Source organism: Larus michahellis, chromosome 9, assembly GCF_964199755.1.
Source record: "Larus michahellis chromosome 9, bLarMic1.1, whole genome shotgun sequence".
Classification (NCBI taxonomy): domain Eukaryota; kingdom Metazoa; phylum Chordata; class Aves; order Charadriiformes; family Laridae; genus Larus; species Larus michahellis.
Genome location: NC_133904.1, coordinates 15,128,327 through 15,152,681, shown reverse-complemented (window position 1 = coordinate 15,152,681; position 24,355 = coordinate 15,128,327). Strand labels below are relative to the sequence as shown.

The 24,355-nt window shown below is 38.8% G+C and overlaps 3 protein-coding genes across 17 annotated transcripts in view; 2 read left to right on the top strand and 1 right to left on the bottom strand.

Annotated features, from left to right (window-relative positions):
- The window catches only part of CCPG1 (cell cycle progression 1), a 30,448-nt gene extending 12,700 nt beyond the window's left edge, over positions 1–17,748 (top strand). For 2 of the 7 annotated variants that reach the window (XM_074600463.1, XM_074600457.1), the window contains 5 exons: positions 2,358–2,612; positions 3,471–3,482; positions 6,178–6,299; positions 7,375–8,774; positions 10,770–11,583. In XM_074600463.1, the coding sequence (XP_074456564.1) occupies positions 2,358–2,612; positions 3,471–3,482; positions 6,178–6,299; positions 7,375–8,774; positions 10,770–10,950 (1,970 nt within the window). In that variant the 3' untranslated portion in view covers positions 10,951–11,583. Of the gene's footprint in view, positions 1–2,357; positions 2,613–3,470; positions 3,483–6,177; positions 6,300–7,374; positions 8,775–10,769; positions 11,584–12,126; positions 13,761–16,782; positions 17,194–17,277 lie in introns of those variants that run through there. The other 5 variants (XM_074600464.1, XM_074600458.1, XM_074600461.1 and 2 more) reach the window with 4 other exon arrangements.
- On the bottom strand, positions 11,508–20,955 carry PIGB (phosphatidylinositol glycan anchor biosynthesis class B). The gene is made up of 12 exons (XM_074600465.1): positions 20,831–20,955; positions 20,617–20,750; positions 20,237–20,356; positions 19,507–19,611; positions 19,206–19,336; positions 18,461–18,601; positions 17,981–18,032; positions 17,344–17,555; positions 16,074–16,138; positions 13,549–13,759; positions 12,588–12,768; positions 11,508–12,000 (listed from the first exon to the last, which is right to left on the bottom strand). The coding sequence occupies exons 1-12, from the start codon at positions 20,940–20,942 to the stop codon at positions 11,884–11,886; spliced, it is 1,581 nt and encodes a 526-aa protein (XP_074456566.1). The 5' UTR covers positions 20,943–20,955; the 3' UTR covers positions 11,508–11,883.
- Positions 20,840–24,355, top strand: part of RAB27A (RAB27A, member RAS oncogene family) — a 35,921-nt gene continuing 32,405 nt past the window's right edge. For 3 of the 9 annotated variants that reach the window (XM_074600468.1, XM_074600467.1, XM_074600466.1), the window contains exons 1-2: positions 22,099–23,000; positions 23,499–23,643. The gene's annotated coding sequence lies outside the window, so the exon portion shown is untranslated. Of the gene's footprint in view, positions 21,029–22,098; positions 23,001–23,498; positions 23,644–24,355 lie in introns of those variants that run through there. The other 6 variants (XM_074600476.1, XM_074600473.1, XM_074600471.1 and 3 more) reach the window with 4 other exon arrangements.

The following is a 24,355-nucleotide window of genomic DNA, read 5'->3' as shown; positions in this document are numbered from 1 at the left end:
CAAAGAAAATCACATTCTTAACTGACATGGTTGCTTCATCTAGTTCCTCGTGTATATCTGACACTTCAAAATCATAGCAGAAGCTAGAATTTTGTGCTGCTACTGTGGTCACATTTTGTTTCATTCATTTCATCCTGTGAATTTTAGAGTACAGCTTTGTGCTGAATTCTTAGAGCAGCTGTAAGGCAATGTCGTTTTTGTCCAAAACTGTAATGCTGTTGACAACTTGCTAGTAAGTGCTTAGGCATGGTTCTAAGCGTCTTACAGCATTTTCTCTTTGCTTTCTGATTGTTTGTTTCTTTTTTCCTTTTCTATACTTTGCTGTCCAATGTATATCAAAGAATTTCTTATTTGGCTAGAAGTAACTTGTTCCTTAATGATTTTTATATTCCATATGTGTAAGCTTCTTTGGTTGTTGAAAAAACCCTAAAAAATCAAATAAGCAATAATAACACCTGTCTTACTAGGTGTGTCCTGTATAATCCTTTATAATGTCTGACCTCTGCATTTTAATAATACTACTTCTCTCCCGACTAATTTCTGAATGCTTGTCTTTATTGTCCAGGATTGGAGAAGAATGCATCTGCTTAAGTGACTGATTATAAAATACTGTTCTTTTCTGCCAAGCTATATAAATTCATTTAAGAATCTGCATGTCAAGTAGCTGTTTAAGTATTTGTCTTTATTGCAATGTCTACTTGGTCAGTCTGGTCTGACTAATTGGCTAAAATGGAATTATTTTTTTTTTTTTAGTAAGAGGGGAAGTTTTCTTTCACTATCTGGCCTGTTGCTTGTCCGTGGAGTCAGAAATTAGACATGTATTCCAGATACCAATTAGTAACCTTTTCTGGGGTTGATGCAATTACTTCTATGAAGTTGGAATTTATTTTCAGTGAAGAATTTTAACTGGTAATGCTTTGTATAGGTAATGGCTGGCACTGCTTGGCATTCTTTTATGTTCAGTGATGTGTGCATGGCTCTGCTCAAACAAATGATTTTCAGTTGTGAATATTCAAGGACAGTAACTCTGTATTTATATTTTTACATTTGAGTGATGATCTGTGATATGAGAATGACCAACCATATTTCTAGAAGGGGCATTGGCATTGTGTAATTGCAGGCGTCAAATTTAGAACTATCTGAGCAGGAGCACTTTGTCATGTGCTGGAGGCTTCATTCATCACATGGAATCTATTTCAGGCATGTGAATTAGGTACATGAACATAAATTTTGAAAGCTTTTTTTTCAACCTGCTGCTGCTTCCCCTTGATATTTGCCTTACCCTTGAAAATGATGCTTTCGAAGGACGGGGATTAAGTAATCATTACTGTACTGGATTACAGTACTGGATTATATAAATTAGTTTACAGTATGTGCAGCAAGCATTGGTACCACTAATAGCAACAAGCAATTACAGCTCTCTTGTTATTGTCCCAAGTAGAATATATGGCTTTTGGGCCATAGGAACATGAACATACAAATGGTATCATAAATACCATTTTACAAAAATGTTATAAAGGATACTTTTTATGGTTAGAATTTGTTCTTATCTCAAATCCTGGCCGATTCAATCTTCTAAAACATCATTCAGGTAACAGAAGCATTTTGGATTCAGAGTGTTAGGGCAGGACAAACACAGAAGCACCCGAGTGGTTCTTTTCCAGTGCGGTAGTGATTGAAAATGTCTTTTTTGAAAGGTGGGTAAAGGTGTTAATAGGTGGTATGCGGTAGATATTAAAAGTAAACAAAATTACATATTTAAATAATTTTGCAATACAAAGCTTTTTTGGGGTATTTATAATAACTACATTAATGGAACCCTAATGGAATATTGTCTGCAGCGGCATGTAGATCACAGAATGAAGTTTTTGGAGAAGATATAATAAAATCATGTCTGTCTTTTAGGAGGCTTTATTTTAGCAAGTCTTTCTGTTGCTTTTTTGTTATTAAATAGTTAAATCTCAATATCTGTAAGAGAAGGAAAACTGAATTTTAACCTTTCTACTTCACGAGAATTTGCAGAGGTGGTACATGTAGGTGCTTTGAGGCGGGATTGTCTGAAAGAAATACTTTCTAATCAGTGAATGATAAGGTATGGGGAAGTGCCATAGACCTTTTTTTTCTCATTTCTTGATTATCTTTTCCTTTTAAAAAATGAATTTTTGGCTTTGGAGATCAAGCGATCCTTGCATAATATCCAGCATAAACTATCACACTAAAAAATTTTATTTTGTCTTAATGTTCTCTAAGATAAATGACAAATACATTTTGCATAAATATGATAGATTTTGGTACTCAAGTCGAATTTTAAAGCAACAATTAGTGCATTTTAAAGACTGTTCTGTGTTGGTTTTCAGTTTTTTCGTCTCAGGCTAGCAATGATGAATCAAGTAGCGATGAAACTAGCAATCAGTCCAGTCCCGCAGTACGAAAACGTCGAGCTAAGAAGAGGCTGATCTCCAGCTCCGAGGCTGAGGGTGCGTCACCTGCTGAACCACAGCCTGAACCTCCCAGAGAAGAGCAGCACAAACGCCAGTTCGGTAGCGGCCTTAACAGATGCATCATACTGGCTTTGGTGATTGCAATCAGCATGGGCTTTGGACACTTCTATGGTGAGTTTATAGAAAACAAAATACATAGAATCAACATCGTGCATAACAAATACTCTTTTATTGTGACTCTGATTTGTTTTTCTTTTGTATTCTCTGCTAACAATCTAAACCTAAAAATGAGAAAAAGCAACTGCTAATGTATGGATAATATAGGGAGGCCCTTCAGCGGTGCAATTGTACTTAACTACTTTAAGATTAAGGTAAATAAAAAGAAATCAATGTTTGGTTCCTTTCCAGATAGAACTTTCTTGTTGTTCTCATAATGCAGTGCGTACCCTTCATTTTTCACATCTATGCTTTTGAAATAAATTTGTGGTAGTGCTTATTGTTCCTAACAGCATTCACAGAGCTATTGCAGGCTTTTGTCCCATATGTACTTACCTGGTAAATGTAAGAGCAAGGCATATGTTTTTTACAGGAGTTCATAGTATCAATATTTTTCTCTCTCCTTTGGAGAAAAAAATGTTGTACTTGTCCTTGCAATTCGAGAGTGGTTTAGGGAACTGAGGATAGCAGCAATTTTTCTGTGTTCAGTGCGACGCCTTAAGTTAAGCGTTACACAGATTGTTACTACATTTAACAAAAGAGCAGAACTAATTACAGATCTAAATCTACATGGTGCAGTTCTGATCCTCTAAGATACATGTGTTATGATGAAAATGATAGAGGGCATTTATTTTTAATAGTAGTTTTTCCTGAGTAGTTTTAGTTTTATATGAAAATGTGCCTTCTTATGAAGTGATGCAATTTGAGACTGGGAATATGATACTAATTGGATTTGATTTTGAGTAATTGTTCGGGTCTAAATTTTGAGATTTATACTAATTTTCACTCGACCCTGATTTCTTTTGTCCTTAGGTAAACCTGAAGGTAAGAGTCATGAGTGATGTATTGTGGATGCTGTGCTTGCATTCAGATTTCCTTTTAAAATTGTGCGTGTTCATGTATACACACACATCTGTGTATGTATGCATACTTACATGAAAAAAAAATTAATAAAATGAAGTCTGAAGAATTACTAGTGTAAGTGGTATTATAGGTATGACTAATCCAGTCATGTAAAATACTTCTTATTTAGCAGTTGCAGCTAGTAGTAGCTGGTGTAAAAACTGATTGATGTATATTGGTATGCTAGAAGCAGAGAGGAGCACAATGGCTAGACCAATCTTTGATAGTGCTTTGTGGTGGTTACTTGAGGTTTCACTTCTGTTAATCATTTTGCTGTGTTTAAATTGGGGTTAAGGGATAAATACTATCCTTTTAAAGAACTTTGAGATCTATGGGTGAGAAATAGATCTTGGAAATGTACTCAAGGTCATATCTTTATTTAGGAATTCGTTTTGCCTTGTTCATTCATTGAATTTGTACTTCTAAATAAAAATTGCCATCACTGATGACAGTGCTGACAGCACCTCAGCAGAAAGAAGGAAATTCTGCCTGGCTTTAGTTTTTGCTTCTTCGAGTGAAAGTTCTTCATGGTCATGTGATAACTAATCTTTCTACCACTAGAAAGAAAATCAAACCCTGCTTTCCATCTTCCTGGTTTTTGTTTGGTTTTGTTTTGTTTTTTGTTTTGTTTTTTTTTTTTTTTTAAAACACAAACTTGCAAAGAAAAATCCAGCTCCCTAGAAGACTGCTTTGCATCTTTGTGATTCAGCCTGGAATAAACGTTTTCCACAGCAGTCTTTTAATGCTAGGCTAATTGCTGTATAAGAGGATTGGAAAGGGTTACTTTTTATGAAATTATTTTTTTGGGGGTGGGGGTTGGTGTGTGTGTGTGTTAGTATCAGGATAGTGTTTCCCTTTAGCTAGAGCTCCAGGATCCCTTTAAGACGTTTGAAGATGTAGAAGGCAACTAGGATTAGGTTTTAATCAAGAACTGTATCCTAATCAGTATTAAACTGAGTTAGTTGGCTTTGTGATGTTCTAGGAGGGAGATCTGAAAGAGGGAAGCTTTCCAGGAAAATAGGTAACTGGAAAAGCTAAAGTTAGGAAACTCATGCCAGAAGAGTGTCTCCTTATGGACATTCAGATATTTAATTTTTTTCTTTAACCAGAATGTACAAAAGGGGATATTGCTGTAATGCTAGAGATTTGGATAGATTGCTTAAAGAATTTGAAGTATACTGTGACTTAGAGTACCAGCTGGAAATCCAAACCAATTACGGGGGAATGGTACCTCATTATGTGCATTTTCAGTGTCTTTGCTACCCTTTCTGTGTTGCTAAATGTCATTTTTCCTTACCGTATCTAAATTATAATTCTTGATAAACAGAGAAATAGAGTTTGAGTGTTTTTCTGTAATTTGGGTTCCTCTTAACATGAACCCTTTACACTAACCGATGATTTTTCAGAGGCAGTCTTCAGATTTTTAGTGTCAATGGACTTCTTTAAAAGTATCTATAAAACATAAATATGAAAAAGAAACTTACAGTCAATATACTTAAATTCACTTATGCAAGGATCTGTGCTTCCAATGAGTGTTTATTAGGACCCTTCAAACTTAAAATCATTGCTGTAAAAACGTTGCTTTCCCTTAGCTGAATTCAACTATTGAGGTTCAGCTTGGTTTAATAGTGTTGTCTGTTTTGAAGTTCATACTTGACAACGTGTTAAATAGAAATCAAGAGAGCGCAAAAAATTCTTCAGTATAATAGTATTTCTAGAATTTCTTCTGTTTAATAATATACCCCCCCCTTTAGATACAGGAATAGAAATCTGCCTATGCTGCATTGGTTTGGAAAGAAATACTTAATACTTGCTGTTGACACTTGCTGCAGAGTCAATTGAAGATAATTTTAAAAGCAAAGCTCTAAAAATTACATCAGTGTTAGGATTTACAGAACGTGTATAGTACCAGTAAAGAAGTTTTACTGGAGCGGAAAAATTGGTGGCTAGTATTATGAAGATACTTTTTCAGAAAACTAGAAAACTAGTGCCTTTCTCTGACAATTGAAAGGATATTTGCGTACTCTTCAGTCTTTACTCATGGATAAGAATGACAAGATAGGGCCTGCAAACGCCTGCTGCTTTGTGAGCAGTGTGTAATAATTGTATTTCTGCATGGAAATTTAAATACTGTGTTAAGATCCTCTTATTCACGTAACCTGACTTAACAGTAGAAGTTGTAGTTCTGAAATTGATAATGCATGGACTAATGGTTTCCCTTTTATCCTGACTGGTTTGCATGTTACTAAAAAAAAGAAGAAAAAAAAAAAAAATCACACATACCCTTTCCTGCATAACTTCCATTGTTTTGTATCTAATTTACTTCTACGTAGTGTTCCAAAATTCCTTCATTTGTTATCATCAAATAAAAGACAGTGAATTTTGGGGTCTTCTTGAGAAATAGTTTATCATTGGAAGAAACAAAATCAGTATGTAACAATCTGGTTTTATAATCTATATTTTGTTGCAGCTAAACAGTTGCTAGTAAGTACCGGGCAGAAATTGCATACTAAGAATGCTTTTGAATTTGCAGAGAAAATAGAGATGTTTAGTTTGTCTGCTTCTCTAACTACTTAATGTAAGTCAGCCTATCAAAAGAAAGTTTTTATCTTTCTAGGTACAATACAGGTCCAGAAACGTCAGCAGCTGGTGACAAAGACACGTGAATTAAAGGATATGAAAGATGACCTTTACCAGTGCCAACAAGAGCAAGGAGAAAACATGCATCATAAAGTGGGGGTAGGCATGAGTTTAGCTGGAAGTCGTTGGGTTATTCTGTCATTATGTGTGCAATTTACACAAAGTGAAATTGATCTATCACACAAATCCATTACATTTTTTTCTTTAGGAAGTTCTTTCTGAGAATGTAATTTTTCTTTTCCTGAACTCTTGACAAAGATTTCGTATTTTGATCAAATTTGTTATTAGAATGTTTTTAAACATACTATTTTTAATGTATATAGTCTAGGAGTTATCTGGACACAGAGACTGTTTATTTCCCTATGACATAATGCCAGGTTGTCATTAATGACATGCTGGAAAAAAACTATTGCAGGTTGAACCTACAGGTTTTGTGAATTTGCTTTCTAAATTGTCAGTGTTTATAAATTTTTTTAAATACTTCACCTGTGCTTTTAGTTTTTTACTGTTGGATCATTGAGAGAGAAGATTAGGGAGTGCTTTGTGTGTGCACGTCCTTTTTTTTTTTTTTTTAAAGTTTTCTTTTATGTTGCTGATAGCAGCATTTATACATTATTCAACATGTTTGGTTCTAGAGTTTGTCAAGGATGCCAAGAGACTGCGGCAGTCCTTTTTGTGTTAGGATATAGTTACATGAACATGTATTTTCAGCAGCAAATTTGGTTCAGAATAGGTTCCTGAATTTCTGCCCCGATTGTTGAATGCCCTTGCTTCTGCCAATGTACTTGGGTTTGCAATGTCTAAACCCAGTTTGCTGAACATAAATCAGCAGCAAACACACACATTTTCATTTTCTTTTAAGATAGATCAATTCACGTACCCAGTTTGCTGTCCTTCAACTAGTGAAACCAATATAAGTGAGGGGTGATGACCTCTGGTTGAAAACGGGGGCGGGGGGACCTCTCACGTGGTCTTTGTTGCCAAGAAAGTGTTTGTGTGTACATCCGAGATAAACAAACTAGCTCTATTTTTGCATCTTGCTGCAACATGTTTCACTGCATCCAAAATGATAAGTAAACTCTGTCTGGGCTAGTGTCGTCTTTTATCTTTCTAGCTGAAATTGTTACAATTCTCATGGAAGTATTTTTGCTTGTTTTCTTTTTGTTTACATCAGTCACCAAAGGGAGATCTTGCCACATGTTTGACCTCTACTGAGGTGGAGAAGAAATCCTTTGAATCTCAAAAAAAAAGTCTCGCTGCAGAAAATCAGCACTTAAGAGAATCTCTAGAGAAGGAAGAAAAAGCTTTGGCCTCACTTCAGGAGGAATTAAGAAAGCTAAGACAACAAATCAGAAACTTAGAAGACAAAGGTACTAGCACTGAGTCTATTGTAATGGAAAATCAGAAACTAAGGGAACATTTGGAAGAGGAAAAGCAAAGAAACCACAACTTTCTTAGGCAAAAGGAAACACTCTTTGCAGAGGCACAGATGTTAAGGAGAGAACTAGACAAAGAACGTCATGTTACAGAAGCTCTAAAAAAGGAACTGGAACAGTTAAGCTCTCGTCAAACACCTGACAGTGCTGATGATGATACATTAAGAGAAAATCAAGAAATAGAAATCCTGCGAGGAAGACTAGTAGAACTAGAAAAAAAGCTAAACTTTGAGCAACAGCGCTCTGACTTATGGGAGAAGCTGTATGTTGAAGCGAAAGACCAAACTAAAAAACAAGAAATGAATGAAAAGGGACAGAAGAAAAGTGGTAAAGGGCAAAATAAGACTAAAAAGAAATCAAAGGAATCATTTTTTGGTTCAGTTAAAGAAACATTTGATGCTATGAAAAATTCCACAAAGGAGTTTGTAAGACACCATAAAGAAAAGATAAAGCAGGCTAAAGAAGCAGTGAAAGAAAATCTGAAAAAATTCTCTGATTCTGTAAAGTCTACATTCAGACACTTCAAAGATACCACAAAGAACATCTTTGATGAAAAGAAGAAGTTGAGTGATAAAAGACACGAGGCAAACAAGAAAGCTCGAACTTTTTACCGAGAACCTAACTCTTATGAGAATCTGAAGCACACGCATTACAGGGGACCCAACATGCCAAAAGAATTCAGAGATGGAAGAAAGCAGCAGTTTACAACATTTGAAAAAGATACAGATTCGCAGAAATGCCTCAATGATCCTTTGTGTAATAGAAAACATCAGTTTGTCCTAAAGGGCTGCTCTGGTATTTTTGAATGTGCTCATCAAGAATTCATTAGTCTCTTTAACAGAGTATCGGATCCTATCAGGGTGGATGAATTTAATCGGCTAATGAAAAAGTATTTGCAACAAGTTGTACATAACTTTCATCACTGGAGAGAACTAGAAAGTTTCATCAATAAGTTTTTTCATAACGGGGTATTTATACATGACCAGATGCTGTTCACTGATTTTGTTAATGATGTCAAGGATTACCTGGAAGATATGAAGGAATACCAAAACAATAATGAAAAGGTTTTTGAGGATTTGGACCAATACATCTACAGATACTACTTTCATTATGATAATTTACCCCAGTATGGACCCAGGTTTGTTTCCATGTTTCCTGAACTTGTTAACACAATGAAGTAGTCTTTGTAAAGACAATAGTGTCCTTTTTCTAATAGGTGGTCTTCTAGCATGTGTGTATATACGTATATCCATGCTACAAGACTTTCTGAAGGACTCAATGGAAATATTAAATTGTGTTATGTGAAGTGGATCTGTAGTACCTTATATATAAATGTTGTTTGTGTGTGATGTTGGTTTGGCACGCACTGCAGATCCACCGTACATAGCACAATCTAATATTTCTACTGAGTTCTTTAGAAATCTGTGTAGCTGCAAGTAGGATTACTTTAGACTGAACAGCTGTGATTGCCTATCTGATGGAATGAATAACTAGCTCAGAAGCACTTCGTAGGACTTCCTTGTTGTCCTTCCCTGAATGAGAAGGGATGTTTTTGGATATATTTGAACAGTCTCAAACGTCTTGTTCTGGCAGGTATGTTCCCTGCTGGCTTTTCAGGAACTTCAGTACTCTCTTGTAGCTTAGTATGAGCTAGTCTGTGTGCCCCACAGCAGAGGTACTCAAATGGCAGGCTTTAGTTCAGATCCTGACCCTGACTATGTTTTGTTCAGACTTCCTTACAAAGGTCCTTGGCGTGATTTGTTTTCCTATGTTACTTTCCTGTATCTACTGGTATTCTCAGGGCTTCTACAGAGCGGTTGAGGTATGCTGCCTGGCTGGCCCAAGGGAGCTGGATATGGTGGACTGTTTCTACTGTCTAGACTTTGGTGAAAGAAAATTAAGCAAGGAGCCTTAATATACTGTGTGGAACTTGCTCTTTCTGGAACACTTCTGTATATACTTTTTGTGGCTTTTAATATCATTGCTATTACAAAATTGACTATGTAGTCTCTTGTACTAGTATTTATTCTGATCAGGTGAGAATAAATGTGATATATTAGCTAGTTTATAATACACAAGAAGTTGTCCTTGTAGACATAACAGAGCATTTCCCCGTGCTGGTGTTCAGTGCAAAGCATATTATTTAGATCAAGGTGCAGTTCTTCAGTCAGGTTTCTCTTTTGGACTTGTGTTGTTTATTATTTCATGCGTTTTATTGCAGCAGGAAGTCTGAGAACTACTTTGGGGTTACTAAATATTATATGAGGTAGTACTTTATTAAAAGTTGAACCATGAGGATGACACTCCTATTATCAGCTACCAAGTAGCCTTTTTAATGTGTAGTTTTGGCAAACACATAAGTGTTTATGTTTTTATTTATAGTCTAAGTATTTCTTACTAATTATTTAAATTAACTTTAATTTTTAATTAATTTAAATACTTCTTTTTTGTATACTTTAATTCAGTTTGCAGAAAAACAGAATTTCAAATCCATTTAGTGATAGTATTATACAGAAGTTTGTATGATACTGAGGATGGAAATAGCCTTAACTTAGCCTAGCAGAAGGCTAGAGATGCTAGTCATATGATAACAGCATGTAGTATAATGGGACTGTTTGCATCAAAAACTGCCACAGGTGAGCAACAGTGATTTGTCAGTGCCCCTCTCTCTGTATAAATGTACGTACTGTACATGAAAACTGCTGAAGTGCCTATGTTTATACCCAAAGGATGCTTTCCTAAGGATCTGTAAAGTTTTCACTATTTTTATAGGACAGAATTTAATAGAATAACTGAAAAAGAGATTAAGACCTCCCTCAAGCATAACAGCAGGGATAATCAAACAGCTGTTTACCTAGCTTTATTCTGAAAAGAACTTTGGGCAACCGGCTGCAGAGTGTTTTTATTTTTAGAAAGGATTTCAAATATACCAGCTTACTGATGATTTAAAGATACAAATAAACCCTAGCCCCATTTTGCTTGCAAGAGAAACGACTACTTCTTAATACTAATTATTTCTTTTCAGTCAACCTCAGCATGTTAAAAATTGTTCTTGACAATGTAATTGTGTTTCAAAACGCTTTTAGAGATGCTGTCATAAGAGTAGTAATAAGCTTTTGTTTGCTCCTTGCAGTCGACCTAAAAGGCCTTCTTTTACACAAACTGAAAATTCCAGACACGAAAAACAAGCTCAGAAGTACCACCACCGTAATAAAAGAGAAGGTAAATGGCATAAACATGGTCGCACTAATGGAAGACACATGGCAAATCTTGAAATAGAGTTGGGGCAGTTACCCTTTGATCCAAAATATTGAGTAATTTATGGTAAAAATAAGATTAGAATTAATAGTTCACATCTCCGGAAACTAATTGTTTTTCAGCAAAGCAGCAAGATGCAAGTTTTTTCTCTAATTTGATTTTTACATTTTTGTTAAAAGGCAGAAGTCAAGCTTTCTAATTTGCATATTCTGTACTGTTGCTTTAACTGTTCTTTGGAAGTGATGGTAGTTTGGGTGCCAGCAGTATTGTTGCAGAAGCTAGGCATGCAATGACTCGTGTATGAAAAATATGCTTAATTGCATTCCATTAGTGTAGTTCAAGCTTGAGTCATGCATAATGTACAAATAATTAACTCCAATGTTTGATATACTAACTTCATCTCATCCTTCAAAAAATAGGTCTACATTATGGTAATGTATTTGCTAGTATTTTGTAATCTTACACTTGCTTCTTGTCTTGGGGGGGGCGGGGCGTTCAAGAGCCTGTTGAATTGTGAACAATTTGCTGTGCTGCATTCTAATCAGCTTGCTGATTTAAGCACTTGAAATGTCTTGCATATCTGCATATTGTAGAAGAAAAATAAAGAGACATTGTGGGTAAAAGTCTTTATTTTATAACACAAACCTAGCATAGCTGTACACTTCTATAAAAATGGTCCAGTCTTGTCGTAATTTGTTATTAAGTAGTCATGTGGTAACTTTGGTCTTCCTGATATTTTCTAGTGTTTGTAAGGTAGGTCAACACCCCCACCCTCTCACATTGCTACTGAAGTTGCCTTCAGGAAGAGGTTTAGGTGTTTCCAGACAGCCAGTGGCTGCCTAATCAGGCTGCCCCATTTGACTTACCCGGTTTCAGACTCACTACTCTCTCCTGTCTGCAGTACAAGATCTTCTAAGCATAGTACTGCTATGCAAAACTGATCTCATTAGGTCTTAAGTCTAGAAACTGATCTTCAGGTATGATTCATTTCAGGTTTTTTTCCTGTAGACGTAGATGTGGCTTCCAACTCGCCCTTGAGGTACATGAGTGTGAAAGACAGTGGCTGTTTTCTCATAGCCCCTTAAAGCTAGAAATGATGATATTTCCTGTAAATGAACATACATTAGTTTCCACAGTCAGAAAGTGTAGTTGGGAGCATCAGAACAGTGTTCCAAAGTCTTCTGAAAACCATCAATTCAACTTTTCCCTGGAAGTTTTATCATTTATTTTAGGAAAGACTGCTAGAAAAAGAGGTACCTATCCTGTTTGATCCTGTCTGGAGTGGATATTCCTCAGAGACTGTTGTTTGAGTACATGGAGACTTCATAGAAGAATTGAGGGGAAAAGGTACTCTGGCTGCAGGCATTTTTGCTTGTTGTTGTTGCTAACTTAAGTGTATGGTTCTGGGAACAGAATGCACTTTGTTTCAATATGGTGTGAGGAGAATTCCATAAAACATTACTTTATGGCATACAGAATTCACACAGAAGAGAGGGCACACGTGAAAGTTAAGTATATCTCACTGGAATGGTATCTATACTATATTATGGACTAGAAGATTCAATTTTCATTTAAGCTGTGTTTTAAAAAGTTGTGGACAACAATTTGAAAAAAATCTTAACTATAACTCTCCCTTCATTTATTTTGGAACTTGACCTCAAAACTAGTTTGTTTCATCTTTCAGTTACCATACCTGTTCTAGCACACTGAAGAAGATCAAGTGACTGGGTAATAACGTATCATTGTGAAACTCCTTATTAAGCCAGCTGAGTGGGTTAGAGTAAAACACATCTGCTTCATCAATATAGCTCTCATTTCCAGTTAGGTCTGGGGGACACCGAAGGAATCTCATTTTTAGAGGACAGTGAACATGACTAGGGAGAAAAACAAAACAAACACTTCAGGATAAACCGACCAATATCTAAGACTTGAAATGACTCATCCCTTAAAGATACCTCAGTCAAAACCAAGATTGAATAATTACTTTATTTCCCCTCCTCGAGTCATATTTTCTTCCCCTATGTACTTCATAAGAAAGCAAAAGTAGAAAAAGCGGATTCCGCTACAAACTGCTGTGACTATGTTGTTAGTAGTTCACAGAAAGCAGATTTATCTTAATACCACCTGTATAACATCAGTTTCTTAAAAAGGAACTTTTCCGTATCATCTTCACTGTTTATATCTGCTTTAACGTTTTGTTTACTTACCAGGATCTATTGCAAACTTTTTGGAACAGTGACTTCAGTCATTGTATGTTGTAATTACATTTCTTTACTCTCTAGCAGCAGAAGTAAAGGTAAAATTGAGACATTTTTACTGTAACAATTAGTTTTAGTTTTGCTACAAAAGTTACCATGAGGCAGTATGAATTACTTTCAGAGGTTATAAGACTTGGCGCGTACCCTCATACAAAGCTATTTTACAAAAACTGAATAAAGCTCAGATGCTGAATTTTATTCTGTGGTATAAGCATTTGGCATATTTCCCCTATTCATTCTGTATTAGCTATATGAAAAAAATCAAAACTCCTTCTGTATACATCTATCCATCTCGATTTATTAAGCTTAGGGAAAAAAAAAATCTTAATTTCTGCTTAAGTGTACAGATTTTAATGTGGTACACTATGTACTTAATGTAGTTAACTATTTTAATACCTGTAAAATGGAGTAGAGTGGCATGGCATCATGAAGAAGACAAAAGCTTGTGACTGGTAAGAGTTACTACAGAGTTGCTGTACGTGACTCATAACATCAAGAGAGCCTCGCTGGTGAATCAAGCCTGTATACAGGGCTGGGACTAAGTTTGATAAAAGCAGGAAACTTGCTGCAGATTTCCTCCATGATTTCAGGTGTTTCAAAGAATATCCTAGAGAAATATTTGAGTAAGTTTTGGAGATAAACAAATACTAACAGTTCTACACAGTATTTTTGAAAGTACTGTAACTTACTAGGAAACCATTACTTGACTGATAACAATACCTTGCTTTGAGGTATTTTAATACAGCTTTCTTTCAGTCTTTACTCTTTAAATGGAAGTTCAAAGGTTAGACTTTGCCCTTAGTAATTCTTGGATTTAACAGTGTAAATGTTAAGCCCATACCTGTCTTTTGAAGTACGGAAGTTCAATTTCAAAGCCAATGCTTTGCCTCTTTAGAGCTTGATTTTAATCTCTTGTGGGAGAAAAAATAGTCTCTATTCAGTAGTTTGGATGAATGATATGTGGTGACTTACGGATGTGTTCTGATTCACGCATGTCCAAGTAGAGCCAGAATAAATGGTAACTACATGTGCTGCGATATGGCTTTGGTATTCTTTTTCTCCAACATGCGGAAAGCTACAGCATTCCCTTATTGTTAGTCATTTTTGAGCTGCTATCCCTGGAAAAGTTTACTCTTCCATCTTTTCCCATCTCCCATCCTTGCTTTTCCTGAAGGAGCTAATAATAGGAAGAGGCGTTTCTCCTGGTGGGAGATCGCTGTGTAAATCTGTTTCTCACAACCACAACTTAAAATGAACCTGGCACAGAAGACAGCTTCACGTTGCAGCCAGTCTGGAAACCCTTAAGTCGTGTGCTCGTCAGTATTAGGAGATATATATTCTATGCAGCCTAGCTCTGTGACCGCCTCTGCTGACTCCCAAGAAACAAGTTAAATAGGCCTGTTTCAGAAGTGAGTAACGAGTAAGTTAAAGTAGTCTTCAGTTGGTTTGTTCTGACAAATTGCAGATCTTTATTGTGGATGAAAACGAAGTCCACTAATTAGTCTGTGGTTTAAACATGAGCAGAAACATTCTATTATAGGCCTTTTTTTTACTGCTTTTGTGAGATGCTCTTATCTTTAAGAGTGCTTGGAAATTACTTTGAAATTGATGTGGGTTTTTTTCTGCTTTTATGTATAATGTTTTGAGCAATTTAAAGACCTCTTTGTAAACACTGAGTTCTCAGAAATAACTTTTGTTGTTGTTTTTTTACTTAAGTATCCGAACAGATGATAATTAGCTCTTGATAAATTGAGATGACCTCATTCCCTTACAGACGTGACAGTTAAGAGGGATATTAACAGAAAATAACGGTCTGATTGGAATTTTTCTCCATGCGAGGTAGAACTGGTTCATCTTAAATCTGCTATTGAACTGAACATTGAACTAAGCCAAGGCATACGACATATCTGATCTCAGTAGAGAGCAAAATTATTGAGATAACATCTCCTTTTGTTTAGACTTGCAAAACAGGTTAAAGAAAATTACAATTTTCATTGATTCATCTGTTTTGAAACTAAAGCTATACAGCTTCATGATCCAGAAGTTTTATTTTTCCTTTGTAACTTTTTGGTGTACTAGACTTTACGTCATTTTACTTTTCCTATAGATACAGTAGTGTAGTTAATACCTAGTTTTGTAAAATATAAAGTGCTTCCTTATTAGGCTCTCTTCTTTGCTTAAAAGAAAAAAATACAAAACAAAACAGGGGAAAAAAGATAAATTAATACTTTAGAAGTTTCTGTTCAAGTATCAGAAAAATCTTATTAGCAAAAGTAATACGCTTTACAGTTTAAATTGTGGACAGATTTTCTTTAATTATAAGTTAACCACATTACTTTAGGGACCTTATTCCTGTTTTAAGAAATTCACCTTAGTATGCCTGAAGGAAAAAGTTATCATATTAACTGCTCTAGAACTTCTGTGGGAAGTAGCCTCGAGCCGGTGATTGGTCAAGAGCAGACAGAAAACTAGCATCATCTGCTAACACACGTCAACCTAGAAAAGGATCATTTTAGGTTTTGAATACTTTAATTTTTTTTGTCGCATACTCAAGGGCATTTGTCAGGCATGTTTGAGAGAAGCAGGTGGAAAAATACTACAAAGGAGCCAAGGAACAAAATGCACTGTAAGGGTGGCATTGCAAAAAAGTTAGGAGTCACTGAGGCAGGTTTTTGTGTGGTGGTTTTTTTTTTTCTTTTTTTGCAGGAAGTACTTTTACCTATGCTAAGGATTCTCCATATTTGCTTCAGTCATTTGCTGTTCCTCATCTTTTTTTTTTTTTTTTTTTCCCTAGCTGTAAGAAAAGGTTAGGTTAGTTCTAAGAATCCTTTGTCAAATACCTACGTTGACTATTAACAGTCTCTCTTTAGGTAAAAATCATACACAGGGAAGGTTGCAAGACATTTGAAACCAATGCTTACCACAAAAAACCATGCAAAATGGTAGTACTGGATAGATGAACCTGAATTCTTTATGGCTCAGTGTGCTGTAATAAAACACATAGAATGCTAGAGCGAGAAAGTTAAATGCTTCAGTTCTGTTGACAAAGTATGTTTTAGAGCATGGAGGACTGGAAGAAAAGCACATGCATGTACTAAAAAGCTTTTGGCATTTAAGCAGTTTAGAGTAAAAATGCAAATTGTCACTTTATAAATATAACGAGTACATTCAAATTAAGATTATTTGGTCAGTTAACCCAAGCACTAATAAAAGTACCTGGCTGCTATAGTAATTAAGTGGTCTGATTCTATGACTACTAAATATCGCTTAGGCTGTACTTCACCAATTTGCTTTCTGTAATAATACGCAAGAAAAAGTCTGTACGGTAAGCTAAGATTCAAGTACGCATTTGTATCTAACAAAGTAACATTCGCCTGTGCTAATTCAACTGTACACAATTTCCCATCCTAATTTTTGGGTCTTTCTTGGGGATTATTGTAAGACTTGTGTCATGGGAATCAAACAGATTCATACAAGACTAAGGCCTAAAACCAGCAGAGCTACATCCAGTTTTGAGTTGGACTGAAAGAAGAGATGACATTTGTGGCCTCACTACTGTTCTGATGCATTTTATCACTACTGTAGTGCATTATCATTTATTAATTTGCTGTACCTTTTCTTGCCTGACAGCGTGTCTCGTTTAATCTACAGTTAATTCTGATGCCTTAGAAACAGCTTACCGTGTCTTCTACTTCTCAACTTAAAATCAGACATACAGTTCTATGATAAAAGTTAAGAGCTCTGTGTAGACCTGTGAATGGATTAAGTTTTAGAAGCTGAAGAACCTCTCTCATCTTACTGGGGATGTATTAAAGAACCAAATGAAATGGTATTGTCATTAACAGGCATCCAGTAAACACATTTTTCTAACTAGTTCTATTGTTCCTTAAACACCTCTTAGGTGGTTGAGCGTTTGGGGTTTTTTTCATTTCCCATTGAATTTCATGCTGAATTTTTATTCTTTAAGTATCTAATCAATTCTAAAAATACATGTGTGGTAATGATAAAAGTAGTATTACATAAAATTCTAGAAACTATTGTATAATTGACTGCATTTCTTGGGAGTATTTGAATAGCTTAAAGTTTTCTCTCACTTAACCTGAATACTATACTTTTTTGTTCTAGAGAGGACGTGAGTTCTGAAAAGAACACAACCAGAGAAATATAGTAGGTACACTTAAGAGAAATTACCTGTACACCAACACTGTCCAAATCACTGTCATTAGAAAGATGCGATACCTTTTCGGTGCCAGCACACAGCCATAAATAAAGAAAGGCAGATGGGTACCCAAGATGACTGGTAGTCCCTGAGTGAAGTACCAGTGCCAAGGATGAGATCCATAAAATGTTCCCAAATTCTGCAGCACGTTGAATTTCAAGAAGTTCAGCTGAACCAGTACCCACTGGGAAATTTAGGGGAGGGGAGGAGAAAAAGTTAAATACAAATCCAAAGTGAAAACCAACAGCTAAGTTGAATTACAGAGTCATCACTGGCCTTAAATGATACAGCATCTTCATTCGTACTTATTTTTTTTTTCTACTAAGACTTGTCGCAGATTTCCTATATTTAGCAATTAAACAGAAGTTTGTAACTTTTGTGGCTAGTTGCTAACTATTGATTTATTGAGAGTTGAGCGTACTGATTTTAAGTAACAGTCTGCCATTGAAAATAACCAAGAAGTCAGTGTTTAAGGGTTTATGGATGAGGATATAATTAGAGATCATAGGCCAGACACAGTCACAGAACTAACAGAAGTTAGAAACATCTGTCCATGTTAAAATGCTAAAAATTAACCTTTTTCTTTAAGTGAAGTTTAAAGCAACTTACCTTACCAAAAAACACACGGTCAATTATTAAAGAGGTTCCTACTGTGACCAATCTGCAAAAATGGAAAGTTGGTTGCACTGATATTGCCTGAATTACTTTTGTATCAGATTATATGTTTCTCCAAATAGCTGTCAAAACTCCTTGAATAATTATTCTTGATTTTTTTTTGAGATTATCCACACTCATGGCCATTTTAAAGTGGCCAGTTACCATCACCTGGTATCCTTGGCACAATCCCAGATGAAGTGGGAATGCTGTTCATGTTCTCATCCTCATGAAACCTCTCCTGGTGTTTTTCTGCAGTATATACATAAATTTAACGGAAGCATGCCCCTTCTTTAAACTTTTGCAAAAATACTTTATTTTTTCCTTGTTTTTCACATCAAATCAGCTTTTCTGGGTTGTCTGCCTTTGCAGTGGTAAAATCAATCTTAAAATACAGCTACGCACAGTCATAGTTTAAATTCAGTAAGAACTTACCCAACTGGAATGCAGTTGTGTAGGATAAGGTCTGCTTTCCTCTGTTCTTGCAAAAAATGACTGAAGACCAAAGGTATCCATGGGATAACAGCGGTAGGACGGATAACAATTGCAAATGCTATCAAAGCTAAATATTTGCAACTAGAATGAGGGGAACATAAGAAAAACAGAAGTTTACCTAAAAGTTTGGTCAATTCTTTTGCAGACAGTGACATTTCAACTATTTAAATACTGTCATGTCTCTGACCAAAAGCTTTTCATAGTGTGGTTAACTTTCATCCTCTCAGTGCAGATACTCTGTTTTGCTTGGATGGTTGCCAACTATATGATTGCTTTTTTTTAGCAATGGAGTTGCTAACTAGAAGCACATATTTAAAATAGATAGCTGGCAAAGAAAGTTGTAACCACAAGTTGACCTATGTCTGAACCCAAACAAGCTTTTGTTATCTTTTCCCAAGTTACCACAGATTCCAGTCCTTTAAAATTTAAATTAAAGTTTCCCATAAAGTGATAGTTTGTGCAAGGGAACTGAAGATAAGTAATTTTATGTATCAGTTATATCACGGCTTCAGGTAAATTTTAGAGGAAATACTACAATGCTGTTCCTTTCAACATCTGGAGCTCTTGCTATGTATTTTTGGTTGCCTGCTATTTTATGGTAAAAGTTAGAATTTTAAACGCTATCAGTAGATTGGTGTTATCCCAAGCCAAAAATTATCAGTACTGTTAGTAGAAAGTTTCTCACCTGCTCCCCTTCTTGGAACCTTTTATCGGATAGTAGGAGAGAGCAAAAATGGTAAGAAGAGTTTCCATGGTGTTTGTTAGAGTTCTGGTACAGGAATACCATGTGAACCAGGAACACAGCTGGCAGAAGTACTGAAAATAATTATGAACAACAGGATGCACAGGGAGAAACATTAGAACGAATTCTCTAGTTTTAAATGGTGATATTCTTCAAGGTATGACTTACTATCATTTTGCTGTTGTTTACACTGCAACAGTGTTTATTAACACACACAAAGTTTTTTTAAAAGGCTGACACTCACCACATACTTTGCTGTTTCTGCATTTTCAAGGTGTTGCACTAATGAATAAAGCTTCACATCGGCAAAAGCTGCCAGCACTGCCTGTGCAAGTCTAGGGACCCATATCTAGGTAAGCAGAGAGAAAATTTTACTTGCAACAAACCTGCTAAATTCCAAGTTGGACGAGAGGACTACTGCATTAATGAGTGCCTGTTCAGACATGAAAATAGTGAGTGAATTACTGAGTATTTTCTATAGCTTTTTATGATTTTCTAATAAAAAGAGTAAGGTCCTTTGGTAGGACTAATATTTCTGCCAAAACAAACTTGAAAGTTCAGATGAAGATGTTCAGAAATTGAAAACAGAATTTATTGCCATTCACCCCTAACAGAAGTCAAAAGGGGCTGCTGTTACTGAGTTTAATACAAATATATATTATTAAACACTTTGGAAAACTGAACCACTGAGCAATTATGAGGTAGTGTCAAACAATATCAGTATGAAACTCAAGGAGACTGACAGAGGCCAAGAATGGCTGCAGTCACAGGCATCAGTACTGTGACAGGAGATCCATGAATAAGTTCCGCACCCGTGCGATACACTTCAGAGAGGTCTCCGTGCTCGCATATCTCTAATTGCCAGATTCAAGGCTTTGTATTTTACCTGGACAGTGATAAAAATATACTGATTTTAAATACAATGCTTTGAAATTGAATTTAAGAAGTAGATGCGTTCTTTTGATCATACTCACCAGCAGCTGGACATCATCCTTAGCCAGCAGCTGTAAAGCTTTGTAGATGCTTGCAAAGATCAGTGGGTACGAGTAGCCCCTTAAGCCGCTTGCCCATTCCCAAGTCAGGTAGCCATAATTATTAATATTAAGGATCGATAATGAGCAACTGAAACAGGAAGTTTCATTTGAGCCGTGTCATTCTCAGACCTTTACCCTTGTGTCCAAAAGCCGAGGGTGGGGTGGGGGGTATTTCTGTCACTGGCCAAGCCAGCACCCTGCTGCCGCGGATCGCGACCCCCGCCCGCGACCCCTCGGTGGCCGCGGTACGAAGCGGGGCCGTGTTCCCACCCCCCCCGGGCCCGCTGCAAGCCACGGCCGTGAGGGCCGAGAGGATATTTGAAGGCCATGCGATGCGCCACCTCCAGCGACTGCCAGTACTCGTCCGGGACGAAGCTGGTCTGGACGAGGAAGCAGTTGAGCGTCCGCAGCCCCACCGTCAGCGCCAGCAGCGCCGCCGGCCCGCCGGCCGCCCCTGCGGAAGGGAAGGCTGTCCGTCGAGGACCCCTCCGAGGGCCGCCGTCCCCCCGCCCCGTCCCGCCCCGCCCCGCTTACCGACGCCCCGCTGCCCAGGGTCGCTGTACAGCACCGACCGCCGCTTGCGGAGCCGCACCGCCGCCGGCCTCCGCGCCCGGACCCGCGCCAGCAGCCCGCCGGCCGCCTCCATCCGCAGGGGCGGGGACACCGCCGCCACTTCCTTCCGGTCACTCTAGCAAACGGGAGACCTCCGCTCGGTGGTTTCCCGTCCTTCAGGTGAGGGGCGCCGGGGCCGTGGGGCGAAGCGCTGCCGGTGCGGGGAGCGCCGGGATTTCCGTTCCCCTTTTCCTCTCTCCCCGTCGGGGAGTGAAGGCGCGTCCGAAGAGCGCGGAGCGGCCGCGGCGCCTCACGCTCGTGTTCGCGGGTGCGGTAGCGCCGCCTGCCGCCATGTGGGGGCGGCTGCCTCTGCCTCAGGTGGCCCTGGCCGTGGCGCTCGGCGTGGCCAGCGGCCTCTACATCTACCGGCCCGTCTTCCAGCCGCCCCCACAGCCCCCCGACGGCGCGGTGGGGCCGCCGGCGGACGCCGTGCCGGCGAAGAGGCCGTGAGGGAGTCGTGTGAGCCGCGCCGTTCCCCGGTACCGCCTGGCAGCCCGGACCTGTGCGCCCCCCCGGCAGAGAAAATGGCGCCCAAGCATCTCAGCGTTCGTCGCCGGCCGGGGAACGTTCCTCCGGCGGCGGGCGCCAGCCGTGGCCATCCCCAGCAGCCGCCTCGGCAGCCCGGCCCGGCCCCGCAGCACCCCGCCGGCTGGAGGTGTACCTGCGGACCTGGTGTGACTGGTACCGGCCTGTCCCGGCGTGAACGTTGACATTCATATAAAATCCTGAATGTTTAAAGGGTTGTCTTCGCGTCTGAGTTTAAATAACCAGTGGGGAACTGGAAAAAGAAAGGCGCTGTTGCACGGTTACACTTCATGGTGTTTTCTGTTTTGTTTTGGTTTTTTTTGCCTGGATCTGATCTGATCCTCCAAGCGATAAATATTGTTTTTATCTACTTGTCACGGTTTCAGTTCTTAATACTTCAGTTCTGTTGGGGAATGCAGTTGTACTGATGGCTGAGGAGGGAACTGCACCCAGCTTTGGTGTCCTTGGCTTACACTCATACCTGTACGTGCATACACACGCGCGCCACAGAATGAGGCTGGAGTGACAATTTAAGAGATAAGGTTGCCTGAAAGTCAGGTTGTACTTGGAGAAGTGCTTCAGCATGTAGCTGTATTAATCTTGCAATATCTGACAAAAGAGAACAGAATCCGAGCTTCAGGGAAACTACAGCAGTAGATACTTCAAGACTTTAGTAATTCTAGAAAGAAGCCAAAACCTGCGGATCTGGGGAGGAACTTCTTTCAGGTTTTAGTTTTAACACAAGATCTTGTTTGGACAGCATGAGGGAAGAAATCCTTTCCCCGGATGTGCTTTTATTTAAAGCCAGGAACGATGCGCTGGCTGGAGGCAGTGGACAGACCCCAGGGGAGCTGAGAGGAGAGGACAGCAGCAGAAGCTGGACGGGGAGGTGCAGCTGAGCGTGATAAATCTGGCTTGGGCACGAGGAAATGCCACAAGGGTGAAATGAGAGCAACCGCAACTGCTGTGGGGGACTCCAGCAGCTTCCTCTGTTTACAAGACCATTAAAAGGCTATTTTGAAAAGGTATAACTGAAGTCTAGTAGGCGCTTTTCTAAGCGTAATTACTGGAAGTTTGTCCACAAAGGTGGCAGTTAATTTTGAAAAGTCTCAGGAAAGAGGATGCCTGAACTGATGCAGAGGGAAGGGGTTATTGATGCCGCTAAGCTTGCTGAATTCTGGAGACATTTTAAAGCGGGTTTATTTTTGAGAGAGCACCATGTGCTTCCCTCCCGGGAGGGGTCAGCCAGCAGGCGGCAGAGATGCCTCGCTGAACCCGCATTACCTGGCACAACGTATTGTCCCTTCAAAACCTGTTTTGCCTCTCGCGAATTTTTATTAAAACGATGTATGAGCTTCCAGGGGAGCGAGGAGGAGGACGACTGAAGAGCCGGCCTCTTTAATTAAAACCGCCCTTCCAAATGAGCACAGCGGGCGGCAGGAGGCAGCGCCGCTCCCGCCCCTACCTCGGCCCTTACGGGAAGTGATGTTGCCTTGACGGAAAAGGCACGCTTGCAGCCCAAAAAAAGGCAGGCGCGGAGGGACGCGGCGCTGGGGGAGGCGAGCAGGTAGGGGGGCGGCGAGCCGGGGTGGGGGGCGGTTGGATGCAGGGGGGGGGCTTCAGAGCAACGCCTCCGCTGCGGAAGGAGTTAAATCATCTCGGGGCGAGTGGTTTGGGCAGGGAACTGGGAGTACTGGGGGGCGGGGAGGGCAGAGGTGATTTCCCTGTGCTGCGGAGCGGGGCAGCGTCCCAGGCTGCTGGCACCTCTCTGCCGGCGCTGCTGCCGTGAACGCGAGCACACAAATAGTCCCTCTCGGGCCTTCACATGTAGCAGCTGTCGGACCTGCAAGTTTCCCACCGCTCCGCGCATGCGTTTCTTTTGCAAAACTGAAAAGTGGATTGCATGTCTGGGTGTTTTTTGGGTTTTTTTTTTCGATTTTAAAAAAAGCCTTTAAAATGGTAAATTGTTGAGGGAGCACTGTAAGTGTGTTTTATCTGTTTAGCCAGTACTTAAATCATGTATTTGAGTATGAACAGATCTGTTGCTCCTTTCTGAACACTGCAGGTTTGTCTGACAGTCTGCGTGCTGAGAGGGTTCGGGAGGTCTCTTCAGCCTGATTTGTAATGCTTGGGCTAAACTAACGCTTTGATGATCTTGGATCTAAAGAAAGCTAAATCCATCAGAAAAACGTCTTGGTTTTTCTAGCTCTGTAAGTAACTAGATTATATTCATATATAAGTGGTATTTTTTTACAGTGCTAGCAAAGTTCAAAGGACATGCCTAGAACGGTGAAAACCACCCAACTTTATTTTTTATCTCTCCTTAGAGATGCATCAGGTGTATTTTGAGCTTTCTGATCCTATGACTCCTGAAACACTTTCCTTAATGATTACTGCGTATGAGTTTTTCATCAGGATAACACATATGCATGTTTGGAGTTCTGCAAAGTGATGTTTCTCTATGCTTACCATTTTTATTGAAACTCTACAAAACCTGTATTGATTTCCACACATAAAATGCATTAGCAGCACGAATCAGTTTCTAAAGTCTATTCTGCCTGCCTTTTCTTGGAAACTTATTCTTACATAGACTTGTCTGCTCAGCCCTTTTTTCTTTTCATAGACTTACACTACTTCTGTGACTGTCCCAGTTATTTTCCAGCCAGGGAAAAGCATATAATACAATATGCATTTCAAATGTTGATACGTAACTGTAGGAATAGTACTTTGATGTTAAATGGGTGTCTGAAAAGCATGATTAAAAAGATGGAAAAAGAACAGCATGTTCCTGTGTTTCTAGTTCAGGGTTCTAATTTTACGTCTACTTAATCTCTTGCACAAAGGAGTTCTGGGTGGGGGGAATGTGCTGCAACTTAATGTATTTTATTTTTCCAGTTAATAAAATTTCTCATCTGCAACCAG

Bases quoted from the DNA above. Each gene is read 5' to 3' on its own strand.
- PIGB (XM_074600465.1), bottom strand. From the start codon at position 20,942: ATGGAGGCGGCCGGCGGGCTGCTGGCGCGGGTCCGGGCGCGGAGGCCG. The intron at 16,139-17,343 runs GTAATTTCTCTT...GTTTTATTACAG, and splicing joins TGGACAGTGTTGGTGTACAG to CACACTGAGCCATAAAGAAT. The intron at 12,001-12,587 runs GTATGGTAACTG...GTTCATTTACAG, and splicing joins TCTTCAGTGTGCTAGAACAG to GAAATATCATCATTTCTAGC.